Source organism: Pseudophryne corroboree, chromosome 6, assembly GCF_028390025.1.
Source record: "Pseudophryne corroboree isolate aPseCor3 chromosome 6, aPseCor3.hap2, whole genome shotgun sequence".
In the NCBI taxonomy this organism is placed as follows: domain Eukaryota; kingdom Metazoa; phylum Chordata; class Amphibia; order Anura; family Myobatrachidae; genus Pseudophryne; species Pseudophryne corroboree.
Genome location: NC_086449.1, coordinates 42,150,752 through 42,172,037, shown reverse-complemented (window position 1 = coordinate 42,172,037; position 21,286 = coordinate 42,150,752). Strand labels below are relative to the sequence as shown.

General features: G+C 50.0%; 1 protein-coding gene across 1 annotated transcript in view; it reads left to right on the top strand.

The window, feature by feature from the left end:
* The first annotated feature begins 421 nt into the window (after positions 1-421).
* LOC134934799 (NXPE family member 3-like) overlaps positions 422-21,286 on the top strand; it is a 108,322-nt gene continuing 87,457 nt past the window's right edge. The window contains exons 1-2 of the mRNA XM_063930156.1: positions 422-925; positions 18,646-18,866. Of these exons, the coding sequence (XP_063786226.1) occupies positions 446-925; positions 18,646-18,866 (701 nt within the window). The 5' untranslated portion in view covers positions 422-445. The remainder of the gene's footprint in view (positions 926-18,645; positions 18,867-21,286) is intronic.

Genomic DNA, 21,286 nt, shown 5'->3' with positions numbered 1-21,286 from the left:
AAAATGACCCCCAAATTCTATGATTTAAGCTGTTTTTTAGTGTTTTTTGAAAAAAACACCCGAATCCAAAACACACCCGAATCCGACAAAAAAAATTCGGTGAGGTTTTGCCAAAACGCGTTCGAACCCAAAACACGGCCGCGGAACCGAACCCAAAACCAAAACACAAAACCCGAAAAATTTCAGGCGCTCATCTCTAAAGGTAATAATAGTAATAAATCTCAGGTAACTTCCCAACACAAAAGAACAAGGGTAGTGCTGTGTTCCTCCAAATGTCCCAAGACTGTGACCTCTGCTTCATTCTAGCCTTGCACCGAGACTCAGTGTTGTATCATTGTCTGGTTTATTACAAAAATTATTTTGTTTCATTTTTAAAGTGACAAGTGTGTGTAATTTGTGATATCTTTAGTTATTTTACAGGTTCCTAACAGTGAATTCTTTGAACATGTGCAATCCACCATCTCCTAAGATGCACAGACGTCCCATGAATACTCCTAGCACCACATCAGTCTCTCCCAAAACTATTGATCCCAAATTCAAAGAACTTATAAGACTGATTGACTGGCCTGAGCCGCCATCCCCTGTGACACACTATAATCTATCTACCAGCCCCGGACACTGTGATTACCATCTGCTGAATACACGGGACACGTACAGGATTGGGGAGACGTTGGAAGTGCTCATCACAGCTCGGGACCACCATGGTCGGCCAAAGGAATATGGTGGAGATTACTTCCGAGCCAAGCTGCACTGTCCGGCACTGAAGGCTGGAGTGACTGGACACGTAGAGGACCATGGTAATGGCAGCTATATGGCCACGTTCCTCCTCCCATGGTCAGGGAGAGCAGAGGTGCAAATCCGGCTCATTCACTCCAGTGAGGCGGTGGCTGTTTTAAAGAAGAAGAGGGAGAGCCATCCAGAGAAGGTGATAACAGAGTATCTCTGACTAATCTAGAGATGTGTTCACATACACCTATCCTCACATCTCTCGGAAAGAGCCCCATTTGTTGTGTCACAGATTTTGCAATTTAGTCGCACCATGTAAATTAGCATTGCCAATGCACCAAAAGTACAATGCACAAGTTCCCTTAACACTACTGCTAGCATTGCATGCAACATCAGTGTGCAACTAACATAGGTAAAAAAATACCCAGAGAGCTGATAGGCGAGCTGAGCAATGCATTCCACCATGCAACGTTGTGCTTAATCTAAGACTTTATATTATACTTGCCTACCTGACCCTCTCCATGAGGGAGAAATGCTCTGTTCCTGGACTTTCCTGGTAATGTATGATTGCCATCACCTGTGGTGAAACACCTTTCTTATCAGTTAACTAGCTCACCACAGGTGATGGCAATCATACATTACCAGGAAAGTCCAGGAACAGAGCATTTCTCCCTCATGGAGAGGGTCAGGTAGGCAAGTATGCTTTATATCAACTCCATTGCAACAGTAATACTATTCCCGAGCTCCAGTACTCATAAAGCAACATTGGGGGCACCTACAATGTGACACAAATGCAAAATTAGGAAATACTGTAGGTATATGCCATGCGTCTTGGGCCATGTGGCACAAAAAGATTGGAGGACGAGGACACATCTGTAACACTTATCTATTCATCACTCATTATCAATAACTATTATATTGTATTTGTGCTTTGAATGTATCTCCATGTACATTCATAATATCTACATGGATTATTTGTCGCTATGACAGAAAGTTGACATGCCATCCCTGTTGGTTAAGTGGTCATTTCACTGGTTCCAGAGGCTTCAGCAGCTCCATCACTATCTCTATCTCTAATTCTAATCCCTATCCTAAATCTAACCCTCTTCCTAGTGTCTAACCCTAGCCACTATCTTGTGGCGGAAGATGCAAGTTGTGGGCCCAGGTGCTAAAATATGCTCTAGACCCCACTCATACTCTGCCCCATGGATAAGAAGCAGTGGGAGACTGGGAAGAAGCAGTGGGTGATAGCGGAAGAAGCTGTGGGTGACAGGGGAGTCAGTGGGGGAAAGGGGGAGACAGTGGGTAACCGGGGAGTAAGTGGGTGATGGAGAGGTAGAGAATGCGAGAGTGACAGGGGAGATGTAGGCAAGGATAGGCACTAGTTGACTGGTGGGCGACAGGGAGAGGCAGAGGCTGACAGGGAGAGATAGAGGATGATAAAGGAAGGCAGTGGGTGACGGGTGATGAGGAGATAGTGGGTGATGGGGAGAGGCATTGTGTGATAGCAAAAGGCAGAGGGTGATAGGGGAGGCAATGGGTGACAGCGGAAGGCAGAGGGTGGCAACGGAAGGCAGTGAGTGATAGAGGAAGAAAGAAGGTGACAGGGAGAGGGTGAGAAGGAGATAGTGGGTGTCAGGAAGAGGCAGTGGTTGTCAGCAGAAGACAGAGGATAAAAACAGAAGGCAGAGGGAGATAGTGAGAGGCAGAGGGAGACGGAGAGGCATTGGGTAAAAGCAGAAAGCAGAGGGTGACAAGGGAAGGCAAATAAAAATTCATTTTACTGCAGTGTTCTAGGTCCCGCTGCAAGTCCGCCTGCTCTGCCGGCATCAACAACCCCCACTCCTCGACCACGGCATCGGTGGAACAATAGCTGCTGCGTTTGCCAGCATAGATGTGTATGACGGTGGCGCAGCAGAAGACCTTTATAGCCCTCCCTGCGCTGTATACTCTCTGAGCCCCGATACCTCCTCCGTGCCTTATCTGCACATGTTGTCACAAAAATGCCTCCCCGCCACGGCTGCAACCAGATCCCCAGAGGCCCTGACTCCACAACACAGGACATGGGCTGCCGGCCCGGAAGCCCCGAGACGGCTATTGTAATGGATAGAGTAAGTGATATTGCGGAGGGTGATGTCTGGACGCTGAACCAATTTAAAAGGTGAGAGTGCTGTGCAGTGTCAGGTGTGAGCTGGGGGCCAGGAGAGAGTGCAGCTGTGGGCACACAAAGTAACACCCCCCCACCCTGGTGATGCGTATGGGGTCAAGATGTCACCACTTCCACATCTGGTCATAACCACAAGGCCCCCCCATAGTTTAAGGGTTTCCCCGGGACCAGGAGCATGCTCAGTGCACTGCCCTATCTAGGTAGGGCAGTCTCTGTTCACTAGGTCTCTGCACCCAGAGTCCACTCCTTCACTGCTTTCCCTCCTCTCCTCCTTCAGCTTCCCCACTGGGGATTTCTCTGACGTCCTAGTGGATGCTGGGAACTCCGTAAGGACCATGGGGAATAGCGGCTCCGCAGGAGACTGGGCACAAAAGTAAAGCTTTAGGACTACCTGGTGTGCACTGGCTCCTCCCCCTATGACCCTCCTCCAAGCCTCAGTTAGATTTTTGTGCCCGAACGAGAAGGGTGCACACTAGGGGCTCTCCTGAGCTGCTTAGTGAAAAGTTTAGTTTTAGGTTTTTTATTTTCAGTGAGACCTGCTGGCAACAGGCTCACTGCATCGAGGGACTAAGGGGAGAAGAAGCGAACTCACCTGCGTGCAGAGTGGATTGGGCTTCTTAGGCTACTGGACACCATTAGCTCCAGAGGGATCGAACACAGGCCAAGCCATGGAGTCCGGTCCCAGAGCCGCGCCGCCGGCCCCCTTACAGAGCCAGAAGCAAGAAGAGGTCCGGAAAATCGGCGGCAGAAGACATCCTGTCTTCACCAAGGTAGCGCACAGCACTGCAGCTGTGCGCCATTGCTCCTCAGCACACTTCGGTCACTGAGGGTGCAGGGCGCTAGGGGGGGGCGCCCTGAGCAGCAATAAAAACACCTTGGCTGGCGAAAATACATCACATATAGCCCCCAGGGCTATATGGATGAATTTTAACCCCTGCCAGATTACACTGAAAAACGGGAGAAAAGGCAGCCGAGAAAGGGGCGGAGCCTATCTCCTCAGCACACTGGCGCCATTTTCCCTCACAGCTCCGTTGGAGGGAAGCTCCCTGGCTCTCCCCTGCAGTCACTACACTACAGAAAGGGTTAAAAAAGAGAGGGGGGCACTAATTAGGCGCAGTATAAACAATACAGCAGCTATAAGGGGAAAAACACTTATATAAGGTTATCCCTGTATATATATATATATATAGCGCTCTGGTGTGTGCTGGCAAACTCTCCCTCTGTCTCCCCAAAGGGCTGGTGGGGTCCTGTCCTCTATCAGAGCATTCCCTGTGTGTGTGCTGTGTGTCGGTACATTTGTGTCGACATGTATGAGGAGGAAAATGATGTGGAGGCGGAGCAAATTGCCTGTAATAGGGATGTCACCCCCTAGGGGGTCGACACCTGAGTGGATAAACTGCTGGAAGGAATTACATGACAGTGTCAGCTCTTTACAAAAGACAGTGATTGACATGAGACAGCCGGCTACTCAGCTTGTGCCTGTCCAGATGTCTCATAGGCCGTCAGGGGCTCTAAAGCGCCCGTTACCTCAGATGGCAAATACAGACGCCGACACGGATACTGACTCCAGTGTCGACGGGGAAGAGACAAATATGACTTCCAGTAGGGCCACACGTTACATGATTGAGGCAATGGAAAATGTTTTACACATTTCTGATAATACGAGTACCACCAATAGGGGTATTATGTTCAGTGAGGAAAAACTACCTGTAGTTTTCCTGAATCTGAGAAATTAAATGAGGTGTGTGATGAAGCGTGGGTTTCCCCCGATAAAAAAAACTGATAATTTCTAAAAAGTTATTGGCATATATCCTTTCCCGCCAGAGGTTAGGGTGCGTTGGGAAACACCCCCTAGGGGGGATAAAGCGCTCACACGCTTGTCAAAACAAGGGCTCTACCCTCTCCTGAGATGGCCGCCCTTAAGGATCCTGCTGATAGAAAGCAGGAGGGTATCCTAAAATGTATTTACACACATACTGGTGTTATACTGCGACCAGCAATCGCCTCAGCCTGGATGTGCAGTGCTGGGTTGGCGTGGTCGGATTCCCTGACTGAAAATATTGATACCCTAGATAGGGACAGTATATTATTGCCTGTAGAGCATTTAAAAGATGCATTTCTATATATGTGTGATGCACAGCGGGATATTTGCCGACTGGCATCAAGAGTAAGTGCGCTGTCCCGCGCGACCCCCCGCCTGCCCAGTGGGGATGGAGAGATTGAGGAAAAACCCCTCTGCCCGCCCGTTAGAGGTGAAAACCATGTGGGGGCTAATGGTGGAAGGGGGGGTGGGGTGGCCGCCGGGCAGCAGGGCAGGAGCGCCGATCCGTCAGTGCAGGACCAGTGCGCCCGCCAGCCGCCCCGACGTAACAAGCAATATGCAGCAGAGGCGGGGCAGGGACGGCTCAACCCCGTCCCTGGAAGGCCGCCTCAGCCGCCCCCGACCCCCAGCGCTCCGTCCCCAGCCGCAGCCAGCGGCGGGGACGGAGAGAACGAGGCGAGCACGAGCGGGCGGCCGAGCCCGGCCGCACACGCCCTGGGTCTCCCGTACTGCAGGCGCGGCAGGCTTGCCCAGGGCCGGCCGGACCACAACGGAGTCCATGAGCCGGGCGGGGAGGGCCGCGCCGCGCCAGGGTCTAGCAGCATACTAATGTAAATAGCAATACAATAAAGGATAAGAAAAAGACAACAGAAAGACGAGACACAGAGGTAGCTAGAAGGAAGATTAGGAAAAGAACAAGAGAGAAAGAGAGTTAGGGAAATGAGATGGAGAAAGGAAATTAAACAGATAATATAAATAAGTGTACTTAGCAGTTCACGGAAAAAGCTGGAAGAGGCAGGATGTCCTGGGTCTGAAGACTATATGTATGTCAGACCAGCCCCTATGCAGAATCCAGCCAATCACAATCCAGGCAGTTTTCCTTCCGTTCCTCCCACAAAAACTGTAACCCCGTCCGTGCCAGAGTGATGCATTAAGAGGCGTGCAGCAGGCCCAGCCGGTGAGTTTATGCTGTTTCGGCCATATTACATGACCTACGCAGTCTTTCTTGCAGATAATAAATTAGTTAAACAGCAATACATATAATAATTATTTATTGTCCCTGCTTGTTGTGACCATGAGATACGGATAACTTTTTTTTAAGTACAGCAATGGATGAAAATATCTAATAATCAGAATGACATCACACATAAAAACAGAATAATATGACAGTGTATTGCACAAAACAGCAGTCAGTGTTTCATCAACATACAGTTGTCACGATCCGGGTATCTGGACGCCATTTCTTACCCATCAGATGCCTCCTAAGGCTGGCTCAGCGCTCCAGGACCGGATCCCATCTGTTATCCTAATGTTCACATTCCTGCATCCTCTCCTGTCTCTCTGAGACGCTGTCACAGTAACGCCTTATTACATCTGGCATGGCGTCTCCCGCGGCCTCCGCCGCCGTCCCTGAGCTTCTGCATGCAGAGTGTCAGAGTGGCGATTACGTCAGCCGCGGCCTCCGCTGTGTCCGCGTGGTTGGATGTGCACTTTTCAGCCTGGCGTCTCCTGTCTCCAGTGGCCGGCGCCGCCATTACTGTTTTCATTACCACATGGATTACAAACCAAACTTCCCTCCAAGTGTCTGCATGGGCGCAGCCATCTTGGATTCTGTCAGCTGATCATTTCCTCCAATCTGTTGTCAGTATTGTTAATCTGCATAATTGCCTAGCCAATCCCTTCCTTGCTGCAGGTATAAATACACTGTGCCTGAGCAAGGAAGGCGTCAGTGCTTTGGTTGTCAAACCTAGTTCCTGTTTGTCTCTCTCCTGTGATTGTCTTCCAGGTTCCAGCTCCTGTCTCAAGACTTCCACCATAGAGACCCGCACCAGCATTCCACCTGCGGTGTAGCCTGACTCTCCAATCCATTGTGGATTCATCTGTTTCCAGCTACAACATTACCTGCTTCCAGCTCAGCTTCCAGCAGAGTACAGCTTCCCTTAAAGGGCCGGTGTCCTTTCTACACTTTACCACTCTCCACCGGTATTATTATTTCTCCGCTCCCAAGTTCATTTATTATTTAACTGGTTCCAGCCAGTATCCACTCCGTGCTAACAACAGTCTGGTTCCAGCCAGTATCCACAGCAGCTGTTTTATCTTCAGCAACCCAGCTTTTCCTGGAACACCAGCTGGCACAATCCTGGGTTATCTCCATTGCTACAGTCGGGCCTGGTAAGGACTTTCCATCTAGAAGATCATAAGAACTATCTCACACTACCAGTGCCCTGTGGCTCCTGCCATCCTGTAGTACCCAGGAACTGTATTTATTCTTTGCTGACTTTTACGTTTTCTTTTACTGCTGCTGTGTTGCGGAGTTGTCATAATAAACATCATTGACTTTTATCCAAGTTGTCGTGGTCACGCCTTCGGGCAGTTATTATTCATGTTACTTACATGTCCAGGGGTCTGATACAACCTCACAGGTTCCGATACATCTCAGCCCCTACAACTGAGGCTGCCTCCCGTCAGCTCAGGCCCTCAGTTGTGACAGTAAGCACTGACCTAATGAATCCAGCCGGAGACCAGGATCAAGCGGCCAGGCCGATGCAAGAACTGGCAGCCCGACTAGAACATCAGGAGGCTGCACAGGGCCACATCATCCGCTGTCTCCAGGATCTCTCTACTCGGCTGGATGGGATTCAGACAACTCTCCGTGGATCAGGCGCGTCTGGTGCGTCAACCACAGTGACTCCAGCTATAACCCCACCCACCTTACCCATTTCTGCTCCACGTCTTCATCTTCCAACGCCAGCAAAATTTGACGGATCTCCAAGATTCTGCAGGGGATTTCTCAACCAGTGTGAGATTCAGTTTGAGCTACAACCTGGCAATTTTCCCAGTGACCGTACAAAAATTGCCAACATTATTTCTCTTCTCAGTGGCTCAGCCCTTGATTGGGCATCACCGTTATGGGAGAGGTCCGACACCCTGCTATCTTCCTACACTGCCTTCGTGTCAACATTCAGGCGCATCTTCGACGAGCCAGGCCGGGTAACCTCAGCTTCATCCGAGATTCTCCGTTTACGCCAGGGGTCACGTACTGTAGGACAATATCTGATACAGTTCCAGATCCTGGCATCCGAACTGGCATGGAACGACGAGGCCCTGTATGCTGCATTCTGGCATGGCTTATCTGAGCGTATTAAAGATGAGTTAGCTACCAGAGACTTACCTTCTAAGTTAGATGAGCTAATCTCACTCTGCACGAAAGTTGATTTACGTTTCAGAGAGAGAGCAACTGAGCGTGGAAGATCATCTGCTCCAAAATCTTCTGCTCCTCCTCCTCGTCAACTGTCACCATCTAAAGATGAGCCCATGCAACTTGGCCGTTCCCGTTTAACTCCTGCTGAGCGCCGAAGACGTCTCTCCGAGTTTCTCTGTCTCTATTGTGCAGCTCCGTCTCACACCATTAATGCCTGTCCCAAACGTCCGGGAAACTCCAAATCCTAGCTCGCCAAGGAGAGGGCCGGCTAGGAGTAATGATCTCCTCTCCATCTCCTCAAGATTGTAATCTCCCAGTCTCGCTTCAAGTTGCTCAACGTTATCGGAACGTCATTGCCCTCCTTGATTCCGGAGCAGCTGGGAACTTTATTACCGAAGCCTATGTTAAACGGTGGTCCCTACCCACCGAGAGACTTCCTTCGTCCATTTCTTTAACTGCCGTGGATGGCAGCAAAATTTTTGATGCAGTCATTTCTTTAAGGACTCTACCAGTTCGTCTGAGAGTGGGAGTTCTTCATTCCGAACTTATTTCTTTTTTAGTGATTCCAAGAGCCACACATCCTGTGGTCCTGGGCCTTCCATGGCTCCGTCTTCACAATCCTACAATTGATTGGACGACTACGCAAATCCTGGCATGGGGTTCCTCCTGTGCTGAGACATGTTTGTTTAAAGTATTGCCTGTCTGTTCTTCCTCCCCCAGGTCGTCTGATGTTCCACCTCCTCCATATCAAGATTTCACGGATGTGTTCAGTAAAGCTTCTGCTGATATCCTTCCTCCTCATAGAGAATGGGACTGTCCGATTGATCTCGTTCCAGGGAAGGTTCCACCTCGAGGCCGAACTTATCCGTTGTCTCTGCCTGAGACGCATTCTATGGAGGAATATATTAAAGAGAACCTAGCAAAGGGGTTCATTCGACCTTCTTCTTCTCCAGCCGGCGCAGGCTTCTTTTTTGTAAAAAAGAAAGATGGTGGTCTGCGGCCGTGCATCGACTACAGAGGTTTGAACGACATTACCATCAAGAACCGTTATCCTTTACCCCTGATTACTGAGCTCTTTGACAGAGTTAGCGGAGCTACCATCTTTACAAAGCTGGACTTGCGAGGTGCATACAATCTCATCCGGATCCGTGAGGGTGACGAGTGGAAGACCGCCTTTAACACCCGTGACGGACATTATGAGTACCTCGTCATGCCCTTCGGATTGAGCAATGCTCCAGCTGTCTTCCAGCATTTTGTCAATGAGATCTTCAGAGACATTCTATACCGTCATGTCGTGGTCTATCTAGACGATATCCTCATTTTTGCCAACGATTTAGAGGAACATAGTTTTTGGGTTAAAGAGGTTCTGTCCCGTCTCCGTGTCAATCATCTCTATTGCAAATTAGAAAAATGCGTCTTTGAAGTCAAGTCCATTCCGTTTCTAGGGTACATTGTGTCCGGTTCCGGACTAGAGATGGATCCTGAGAAACTACAAGCAATCCAAAATTGGCCGGTACCCTTAACCCTCAAAGGGGTCCAGAGGTTCTTAGGGTTCGCCAACTATTACCGAAAGTTTATACGAGACTTTTCCACCATTGTGGCGCCTATTACTGCTTTCACTAAGAAGGGTGCTAACCCGTCCAAGTGGTCTGAAGAAGCCATGCAAGCATTTCATCTTTTAAAACAAAGGTTCATCTCTGCGCCTGTTCTGAAACAGCCTGACATCGACTCTCCTTTCATCTTAGAGGTGGATGCCTCCTCCGTTGGAGTAGGAGCGGTGTTATCTCAGAGGGCTAAAGATGGCCATTTACACCCTTGCAGTTTCTTCTCCCGGAAGTTCTCCCCAGCTGAGCGCAACTATGCCATTGGCGACCAGGAGTTGCTAGCCATCAAGCTCGCTCTAGAAGAGTGGAGGTATCTGTTGGAGGGAGCTTCTCATTCAATCACCATACTTACAGACCACAAGAACCTTTTATACCTGAAGGGCGCACAATGTCTCAACCCTCGTCAGGCCAGATGGGCACTTTTCTTTTCCAGGTTCGACTTTAAACTCCAGTTCTGTCCGGGCTCTCAGAATCGCAAGGCCGATGCCCTTTCCCGCTCATGGGAGCAAGAAAATGAGTCAGAGTCTTCAGACAAGCATCCTATTATAAATCCGTTGGCATTCTCCACGGTAGGGATGGACTCTACGCCCCCATCAGGGAAAAGTTTTGTGAAGCCGATGCTAAGGAAGAAGCTCATGCATTGGGCCCATGCTTCCCGTTTTGCCGGACATACAGGTATCCAAAAAACCCTGGAGTTTATCTCTAGGTCCTATTGGTGGCCAACTCTGAAAAAGGACGTCTTGGAGTTTATTGCATCTTGCCCAAAGTGTGCCCAACATAAAGTATCCCGCCAGTCGCCTGCGGGGCAACTGGTTCCACTATCCGTTCCCCGTCGACCATGGACCCACTTGTCGATGGATTTCATTACAGACTTACCCATGTGCAACAAGTTCAATACCATCTGGGTGGTAGTTGACCGGTTCACCAAGATGGCACACTTCATTCCTCTCACCGGTCTTCCGTCAGCTTCCAAGTTGGCTCAAGTATTCATACAAGAGATCTTCCGACTCCACGGTCTTCCTGAAGAAATTATCTCAGATCGAGGAGTTCAATTCACAGCCAAATTCTGGCGAAGTTTATGTCAAGTCCTCCAAGTCAAGCTAAAGTTTTCCACGGCTTACCATCCTCAGACCAATGGTCAAACCGAGAGGGTGAATCAGGACTTGGAGGCCTTCCTCCGCATCTATGTGTCCTCCTCTCAAGATGACTGGGTTCAATTACTTCCCTGGGCCGAGTTCTGTCATAACAACCAGTATCATTCTTCATCTGCTTCAACACCATTCTTCACTAACTTTGGATTCCACCCTAAAGTTCCTGAGTTCCAACCGCTTCCAGCAACTTCTGTTCCCGCAGTGGATATCACCTTGCATCAGTTTGCCAATATCTGGAAGAGCGTACGATCAGCTCTGCTCAAGGCATCGTTCAGGTACAAGAAGTTTGCGGATAAGAAGCGTCGAGCAGTTCCTGCTCTCAAGGTGGGTGATCGGGTATGGTTATCCACGAAGAATTTGAGGTTAAGAGTTCCCAGTATGAAGTTTGCACCTCGCTATATCGGTCCTTTCAAGATTGAACAAGTCATCAATCCTGTTGCTTACAGACTCCAGTTGCCTCCCTTCTTAAAAATACCCAGGACATTCCATGTTTCCCTGTTGAAACCGCTGATCTTGAATCGGTTTCATTCCTCACTTCCTCCAACTCCGAAAGTCCAAACTCAACGAGGCGTTGAGTATGAAGTGGCCAAGATCCTGGACTCACGTCACCGTTACGGTCAACTACAGTATCTTATTGACTGGAAGGGTTACGGCCCTGAGGAACGTTCATGGACCAATGCTTCTGATGTCCATGCTCCTGCCTTGGTCCGGAGATTCCATTCCAAGTTTCCTCAAAAGCCAAAGAAGTGTCCTGGGGCCACTACTAAAGGGGGGGGGGTGCTGTCACGATCCGGGTATCTGGACGCCATTTCTTACCCATCAGATGCCTCCTAAGGCTGGCTCAGCGCTCCAGGACCGGATCCCATCTGTTATCCTAATGTTCACATTCCTGCATCCTCTCCTGTCTCTCTGAGACGCTGTCACAGTAACGCCTTATTACATCTGGCATGGCGTCTCCCGCGGCCTCCGCCGCCGTCCCTGAGCTTCTGCATGCAGAGTGTCAGAGTGGCAATTACGTCAGCCACGGCCTCCGCTGTGTCCGCGTGGTTGGATGTGCACTTGTCAGCCTGGCGTCTCCTGTCTCCAGTGGCCGGCGCCGCCATTACTGTTTTCATTACCACATGGATTACAAACCAAACTTCCCTCCAAGTGTCTGCATGGGCGCAGCCATCTTGGATTCTGTCAGCTGATCATTTCCTCCAATCTGTTGTCAGTATTGTTAATCTGCATAATTGCCTAGCCAATCCCTTCCTTGCTGCAGGTATAAATACACTGTGCCTGAGCAAGGAAGGCGTCAGTGCTTTGGTTGTCAAACCTAGTTCCTGTTTGTCTCTCTCCTGTGATTGTCTTCCAGGTTCCAGCTCCTGTCTCAAGACTTCCACCATAGAGACCCGCACCAGCATTCCACCTGCGGTGTAGCCTGACTCTCCAATCCATTGTGGATTCATCTGTTTCCAGCTACAACATTACCTGCTTCCAGCTCAGCTTCCAGCAGAGTACAGCTTCCCTTAAAGGGCCGGTGTCCTTTCTACACTTTACCACTCTCCACCGGTATTATTATTTCTCCGCTCCCAAGTTCATTTATTATTTAACTGGTTCCAGCCAGTATCCACTCCGTGCTAACAACAGTCTGGTTCCAGCCAGTATCCACAGCAGCTGTTTTATCTTCAGCAACCCAGCTTTTCCTGGAACACCAGCTGGCACAATCCTGGGTTATCTCCATTGCTACAGTCGGGCCTGGTAAGGACTTTCCATCTAGAAGATCATAAGAACTATCTCACACTACCAGTGCCCTGTGGCTCCTGCCATCCTGTAGTACCCAGGAACTGTATTTATTCTTTGCTGACTTTTACGTTTTCTTTTACTGCTGCTGTGTTGCGGAGTTGTCATAATAAACATCATTGACTTTTATCCAAGTTGTCGTGGTCACGCCTTCGCGCAGTTATTATTCATGTTACTTACATGTCCAGGGGTCTGATACAACCTCCCAGGTTCCGATACATCTCAGCCCCTACAACTGAGGCTGCCTCCCGTCAGCTCAGGCCCTCAGTTGTGACAACAGTAGTAACACAAAGATATGGCAGTGTGTAGCATGTAACAATGATCAGTATTTAATCAACATACTGTAGAGTCTGATGCTCACCCTTAGCTGTAAAATATTGACCTGTTTTCAAGGTTATCATTGTTGACCTGAAGTCACTGTTAATTACCTACTTAGCACTATGTTGCAGTTGCAGTTCCTACTCCTTTGTCTGGTACCGTCCTTATTATTTTTACATTCACACAATGGGGTCGATTCTATTCGGCAACTTAAGAATAGCGCCGGGAATTAGCTCCCGACGCTATTCAATTCAGCTGCTAGTGACCCGCAATTGTCGGGAATTCTTCTCTCATCCCCGGGGGATGAGAGAAGAAACCCGACAAAAGTGCTGCCTCGCGGCCGGCGCGAGGCTGATTCTGTCGGGAATCAGCATCGCCGCGGGTAGTTAAGTCGGAGAATGCCCGTTCTCCAGACAAAATTACCTGTTAAGTCGGCGAGAACGGGACATCGCCGACTTAACTGGAGCTGAATTGAATAGCGTCGGGAGCTAATTCCCGGCGCTATTCTTAAGCCTCTGATGTTGGTAGTGTGTGTGTATTCAGTTATCAGAAAATAAATATAAATATGAATGATATGCTATGCGTGCTGGAATGACTGTACAAATAAGTGTAAACGGTGCAAAGTTCTTTAATGAACTAATAGGTTTACTGTAAAAGCATCTTTTTGACGTCAATGTTAAATGAGTTCATGCATCCAAAGGGTGCTTGGGGCACTGGCGTGGCCTCAATGCACTAGGGGGCAGCAAGAAGTCCTGGGTCTTTAAACTATCAAAACAGTTCGTGCAAGAATAAAACAAGAAAAAATTAAAAAAATCAATGTCCAAAATCTTAAAACAGTTCTGACTGCGGCGTCCCGCTGGTCTGTGCTGAAATGCTAGTCTATAACATGCAGGATTTAGTGAGTGTTCACAGAGGGCAGGGTGCAGTGCAGGCTTTGGTCAGAAATAGGGTGGTAAGTCCTCCGGACTAGTGCGCCTCCTTCGGCCTCCCGCCCCCAGAAGTGCATCTGGTTGAGACGGACTCTGAGGGGCTTGCAACTTCTGGTGCGCACCTGTCTTGGAGGTGAGACGCTGACAGCCGGAGCTCTCCGAGCGGCTGGCTGTGCCCCTCCACCTCCTACAGAGGCTTACCTTTCCTTTCCCCTCCCCCGTCCACCGCGTACTCTCCCCGACTTCTTTCTCCTCCTGTGGCCTGGCAACCAGTAGCTTCCGGGATTCCGGGTCACGTGACCGGGTTGATGTGGAGGTGAAATACCGCACTGTTCTTCTTTGCACTGTACACTCGTACTGAATCCCAAATGGTTCCGTATGCTGCTCCAACGCGTTTCGACCTTCGTAGTCTTCCTCTGGGAGTCATTATGTTGTCTGAATTGCAGGATTTTAAATGTTCAAGGGAGGCGGGACCGTTTCCTATTGGTCATGTGGTCAAGCCTCTGCACTAACCCTGATTGACATCCTGCTATTCAGACAACATACAGAACAATTATGTGAATAACGTTGCACTAGTGTGTGGCGTCATTTGAATTAGGGGTACTGTTGTGTGGCCACGCCCCTTCTCAGCAAGAGCACACCAGTTATTGGTCAGCGCGCCTTCAGCGTGCACTGTACCTTTTTCGAATATGGGGTCACCAATGCTCTTACTGGCATAGGGCACTAAAATGAGGGTCGCTATGGGCGAGGGGTGATGGGTATTGCTGGCTGCTTCTTTGATCAGTGATGCTGCATTATGGGTGCTTTGCTGGGAGAGGGGTGCAGGGTCAGAGGCGGAACTAGCAACAGTGCTATGGTGCACCAGCCAAAATCTTGCCTAGGGCATCAAATTGGTTAGGGCCGGCTCTGGAGATCAGGGAGCAGGGAAGCGGGGACTGGCTAAGGGGGAAGTAGGGGACGGTGCCTGAACCTCCATCCGGACCAGAGCAGGTTAGAAGGGAATCGGGGACTGGGATGGCTGAGCGGAAGAAGGGGACGGGCCCAGTCCTCCAGCTTGGACAGAGTGGGTTAGAGGGGAATCGAGGACAGGAAGAGGGGAAGAAGTGTACAGGGCTTGGTCCTCTGGCCGGGAGAGAACAGACCCCGCACAGAGCTGAAGGGGGCTGGCTTAGTTATATTGACAAGAGAGAGCGGGATAGAGGGGAAGAAGGGGGCGGGCTGAACGGAGCTGTCCTGGACCTGTGGACAGGAGGGAGCATTGTCAGAGAGGAAGAAATGGGGAGTTCTGTCCTGCAGTAGCTGTTAACTAAGAGGAGGGGACCCGTTCTCTCTGTCCTAACCCCCGACCGCACTGCACTCTCAGGGCAGGTTCTAGACCTTGTGGCGCCCAGGGCAAAAGTTTCCTTTGGCGCCCCCCCCCCCAGGTAAAATAGAGTTGGCTCACGCCCAAAAATAGGGGCGTGGCTTCTTCATAGGGAAGAGGCATTGCCACAGCTATCCCCTTGTACTTGTGCCCCCCTGTAGCTGTGCCCCCAGTAGATGTGCCCCCAGTAGCTGTACCCCCAGCAGATGTGCCCCCTGTAGCTGTGCCCCCAGTAGATTTGCCCACAGTAGCTGTGCCCCAAGTAGTAGTGCCCCCTAGCTGTGCCCCCAGTAAATTTTCCCTCAGTAGCTGTGCCCCCTGTAGCTGTGTCCCAGTAGCTGTGCCCCCAGTTGATTTGCCCCCCAGTAGCTATGCCCCCAGTAGCTGTGCCCCCAGTAGCAGTGCTCCCTGTAGCAGTGCCCCCTTTAGTAGTGCCCCCTGTAGTAGTGCCCCCTGTAGCTGTGCCCCCTGTAGTAGCGCCGCTTGCAAACACCAAAAAAAAAAAAAAACAATACTTACCAGCTCCTGCTTCCGGCCACTGCTGCGCTGTCCTCCGTCTCCGGCCGCCGGCTCCTCTCTATGGGAGAGATGTCATGACGTCTCTCCCATAGCAGCGCTGCACAAACACTAGAGGTCAATTATGACCTCTAGTGTCTGTCACTGGAGTCGGCTGCAGCGAGCGTCCACACAGCTCACGGCGCCTGCTGCAGCCGAGGACAGCGGGGATCAGGAGTAGCGGCTCTTGCCAAGGCGGCGGCGCCCTCGGAGCAGCGGCGCCCTGGGCAAAAAGCCTGCTTGCCCATGGCAAGAGCCGCTACTGTGCACTCTCCATGGTTACGACCACACAGCACCTGGGCAGCGTACTATGAGTCACTAAACTCATTAATACAATAGATAACATCACTTGCTGCTGGCTCTGTCACTGTCCTCCAGCCCAAGGCAGGCTTGAATGCCCTTTGGCATTCCAAATGCCCTAGGCAATTGCCTAGCTTGCGCCTATTATAGAAGAACACCCCATTGCACTCCAAAAGTCTGGCCAATTAGAGAATCGCTTGTTACATATCTTAGCTGTCCTAATGTTCTATTCCACTCAAACAGTACCTCAGCAGTACCCATTAATGTACAGGTGTTGCTATCATGTACCATGGGATGGGGGGTGGAGTCAAGACCAGATCAGCCAATGAGAGGCAGCAACTGTAGAATACTTCACACAACTGTTTGTCGGGACATTTAAATATCTCCAATGATGGGTAGGAGGTGAATGGGCGGGGCTTCAAAAGAATTGGAGAGCGAAGCTTCAGGTGACACAGTTGCGGGTTGACACAGGGGCAGAGCTTTGGGTACCATTTAGGCAGCGCTTCGGGAAACGTGCAGGGCTTCGGCCAGCAAGGATGAATCGGCGAGGCTTCAGAATGCTGATGACGGCGATTACTGTCAACATTGTCTGCGCTGCAGGGGATCCTGTGGGTCTAGTTTCATGGGGGTGGGGTGGTTAAAGCTGCAGCTCCAACCGCCCATTGTTATTCCGGGATGTAGTTACAGTATGTTGCCGGCAGTCGGGATCCTGGCAGTCAGGATACCGACGCCGGAATCCCGGGGCTATTCCCACTCATGGGTGTCCACGAAACCCATAGAGTGGAAATAGATCCTGTGGTGAGCACAGTAAGTTACCAAGCCCGCAAGAGGTTTCGTTGCATTCGCCTCCCTGACGGCATTCTAGCGGCCAAGATCCCGGCATCGGTATGCTGACTCCCGGGATACTGGCCACCGGCATACCATACCCAACGCGTTTTTCCAGCCCTTTCCTATTGTCATACGCAAATATGTGGTCATTCCTCCAAAAACAGCTGTTTCCAGGGGACTGAAGAAGTTTTAGGGGCCTATTTATCACCATCCGCTTCCAGGATGCAGATGACAGGTGATAAAATCGACCCAACTCGCACTTCGATAATTGATTACATTACAGGGATGTATCAATTAACATGTGCAGGGACAGAGCTTGCGGTCAAGCTCTGTCCCTGCGATGCCTCTTCGCAGCATCATCGGGGTATTTTTCAGAAAAAATACCCCGATGTCCTGCTGCGCATGCGCCGCCCCTGCCGCTACCACTGCCGTCCAGTCGATCCCTCCGTTGCGACTACCCCCTCGTGCCACGGACCCCCCCCCAGCAGGATAATATACTCACCTGTCCATGGAGCCGGTCCGTGCTACTTTTGCTAGGCTGCCGGGCGCCGGATCCTGTGCGCTGCGGTGACCCCTGGTGCTGTAAAGTGCGCTGCCGCTTTGCAGCGTCACTTTACTGCACCGGGGTCACATTGCAGCACATGGGGGACCCGGCGCCCGGCAGCGCTCACCGGAGCAGCGGACACCGGTTACCTGGAGGAGGTGAGTACGGTTTGTTTGTTTTTTCCTTTTTTCCCCCTCTTTTTACACTGTGATCAGCTTGTGGGTCCATCGCAGAGCCGACCTTAGGTATAGGCAAACTAGGCAAATGCCTAGGGCATTTGGTATGCTTGGGGGCACCAGCAGCTTCTGCTGATTAAAATGATATGTGGCATGCCTATATTCTGTGTGTGACTGCGGCTGTATCTGCATACGAAATGCTACGTTGCAGTGTATTCCTGGAAATCACTGTAATGTAGCATTTCGTATGCAGATACAGCCGCAGTCGCACACAGTATATAGGCATGCTGCATATCATTTTAATCAGCAGAAGCTGCTTGTGCGTCCTAGCCACATAGTAATGCAAATAAGATGCATTTTCATAAACAAAAGGCGCCCAACCTTAGCAGAGCTGCCAGCTGACTCGTGCCAGGCATGTCCAGCATAACTAGCGGTGGTGCTAGGGGGCACCAGCCAACATCTTGCCTAGGGCATCATATTGGTTAGGGACGGCTCTGGTCCATCGGATACACATAGCTGATCACTGTGCCGGGTCCCCGCTCAGCTTTCTCTGCCAGGGGCAGAGAAAGCTGGGCAAATGCCTCCCTATCGCAGTGCTGCCCTGTGATCTCACCAGCCTGAGCAGGCGAGATTATCACAGGGAACACTACGGTATTTTTTCACATTTTTTTTTTTTAGTAAATTTGGCCACATCACATTTCCCATTATAAGTATGGGGAATGCGATGTGGCTTATTAAAAAAAAAAAAGTGAATTAAAGGGTTTGGAGCAGTTTTTCATGAAAACTGCTCCAAATGCCCTTTAATACATTCAGGTGATACTAAAGTAATGTGAAAAGGGTGTGAAAGAAAACCTTATGGCTGTCTACTGGGACTACAAAATAGCCCTATTAACAAGCTTTGGAAATGTTAGCATTGCCTTTAATTCTCCCAGTAAAGAATATATCCTTCTTCTTTTCAGGTATTTTTCCTTGGATTTTTCCAATTTAACGGAAGCAGTGAAGTGATGGAGTGTAACCTGGAATTGCCGGGAAGGGATGTGTGCAAATACCGGGACCCAGCCTCTGGGAACACGTGGCAGTGTGTGAGACCACGGAATTTGCCGTGTGACTCCTGGATTTATCACGCCGGTGGAGGTTTGAGCAAAGTGACAGATCAGCTGGAGGACGCTCTCCTGAGTGAGTGAGTGAGATGTTAGGGATCCCGTCATTCCTTATAACCTAAAACAAATAAAAGTTCAAAGAGGGACATGCAAACAGGAAAAATAAGATTTTGAACCTACCGGTAAATCTTTTTCTCCTAGTCCGTAGAGGATGCTGGGGACTCCGTAAGGACCATGGGGTATAGACGGGCTCCGCAGGAGACATGGGCACTCTAAAGACCTTTAATGGGTGTGCACTGGCTCCTCCCTCTATGCCCCTCCTCCAGACCTCAGTTATAGAACTGTGCCCAGAGGAGACGGACAGTACGAGGAAAGGATTTTTGTTAATCTAAGGGCGAGATACACACCAGCCCACACCATACACACCGTATAACCTGGAACATACTAAACCAGTTAACAGCATGAACAAAACAGCATCAGCCAGAGACTGATCTCAACTGTAACATAATCCTTATGTAAGCAACAACTATGGGGGTAATTCCAAGTTGATCGCAGCAGGATTTTTGTTAGCAAATGGGCAAAACCATGGGGGTCATTCCGAGTTGTTCGCTCGGTAAATTTCTTCGCATCGCAGTGATTTTCCGCTTAGTGCGCATGCGCAATGTTCGCACTGCGACTGCGCCAAGTAAATTTGCTATGCAGTTAGGAATTTTACTCACGGCTTTTTCTTCGTTCTGGTGATCGTAATGTGATTGACAGGAAGTGGGTGTTTCTGGGCGGAAACAGGCCGTTTTATGGGCGTGTGGGAAAAAACGCTACCGTTTCTGGGAAAAACGCGGGAGTGGCTGGAGAAACGGAGGAGTGTCTGGACGAACGCTGGGTGTGTTTGTGACGTCAAACCAGGAACGACAAGCACTGAACTGATCGCACTGGCAGAGTAAGTCTCGAGCTACTCAGAAACTGCACAGAGATGTCTTTTCGCAATATTGCGAATCTTTCGTTCGCAATTTTAAGAAGCTAAGATTCACTCCCAGTAGGCGGCGGCTTAGCGTGTGTAAAGCTGCTAAAAGCAGCTTGCGAGCGAACAACTCGGAATGAGGGCCCATGTGCACTGCAGGGGAGGCAGATATAACATGTGCAGAAAGAGTTAGATTTGGGTGGGTTATTTTATTTCTGTGCAGGGTAAATACTGGCTGCTTTATTTTTACACTGCAAATTAGATTGCAGACTGAACACACCACACCCAAATCTAACTCTCTCTGCACATGTTAAATCTGCCTCCCCTGCAGTGCACATGGGGGGTCATTCCGAGTTGTTCGCTCGCAAGCTGCTTTTAGCAGCTTTGCACACGCTAAGCCGCCGCCTACTGGGAGTGAATCTTAGCTTATCAAAATTGCGAACGAAAGATTAGCAGAATTGCGAATAGACACTTCTTAGCAGTTTCTGAGTAGCTCCAGACTTACTCGGCATCTGCGATCAGTTCAGTCAGTTTCGTTCCTGGTTTGACGTCACAAACACACCCAGCGTTCGGCCAGACACTCCTCCGTTTCTCCAGCCACTCCCGCGTTTTTCCCAGAAACGGTAGCGTTTTTTCGCACACACCCATAAAACGGCCAGTTTCCGCCCAGAAACACCCACTTCCTGTCAATCACATTACAATCACCAGAACGAAGAAAAAACCTCGTAATGCCGTGAGTAAAATACCTAACTGCATAGCAAATTTACTTGGCGCAGTCGCACTGCGGACATTGCGCATGCGCATTAGCGACTAATCGCTCTGTTGCGAAAAAAACATAACGAGCGAACAACTCAGAATGACCCCCATGGTTTTGCCCATTTGCTAACAAAAATCCTGCTGCGATTAACTTGGAATTACCCCGTATATACAAGCCTTGCAGAATTTTTCCGCACTGGGACGGGCGCCCAGCATCCTCTACGGACTAGGAGAAAAAGATTTACCGGTAGGTTTAAAATCTTATTTTCTCTTACGTCCTAGAGGATGCTGGGGACTCCGTAAGGATCATGGGGTTTATACCAAAGCTCCAAATCGGGCGGGAGAGTGCGGATGACTCTGCAGCACCGATTGAGCAAACATGAGGTCCTCATCAGCCAGGGTATCAAACTAGTAGAATTTTGCAAAAGTGTTTGAACCCGACCAAGTAGCTGCTCGGCAAAGCTGTAATGCTGAGACGCCTCGCGCAGCCGCCCAAGAAGAGCCCACCTTCCTAGTGGAATGGGCCTTTACCGAATTTGGTACCGGCAATCCAGCCGTAGAATGAGCCTGCTGAATCGTGTTACAGATCCAGCGGGCAATAGTCTGCTTAGAAGCAGGAGCGCCAACCTTGTTGGCTGCATACAGGTCAAACAGTGCCTCTGTTTTCCTAACCCCAGCCGTTCTGGCTATATAAATTTTTATGGCCCTGACAACATCAAGGGACTTGGAATCCTCCAAGTCACCCGTAGCCACAGGCACCACAATAGGTTGGTTCATATGAAACGA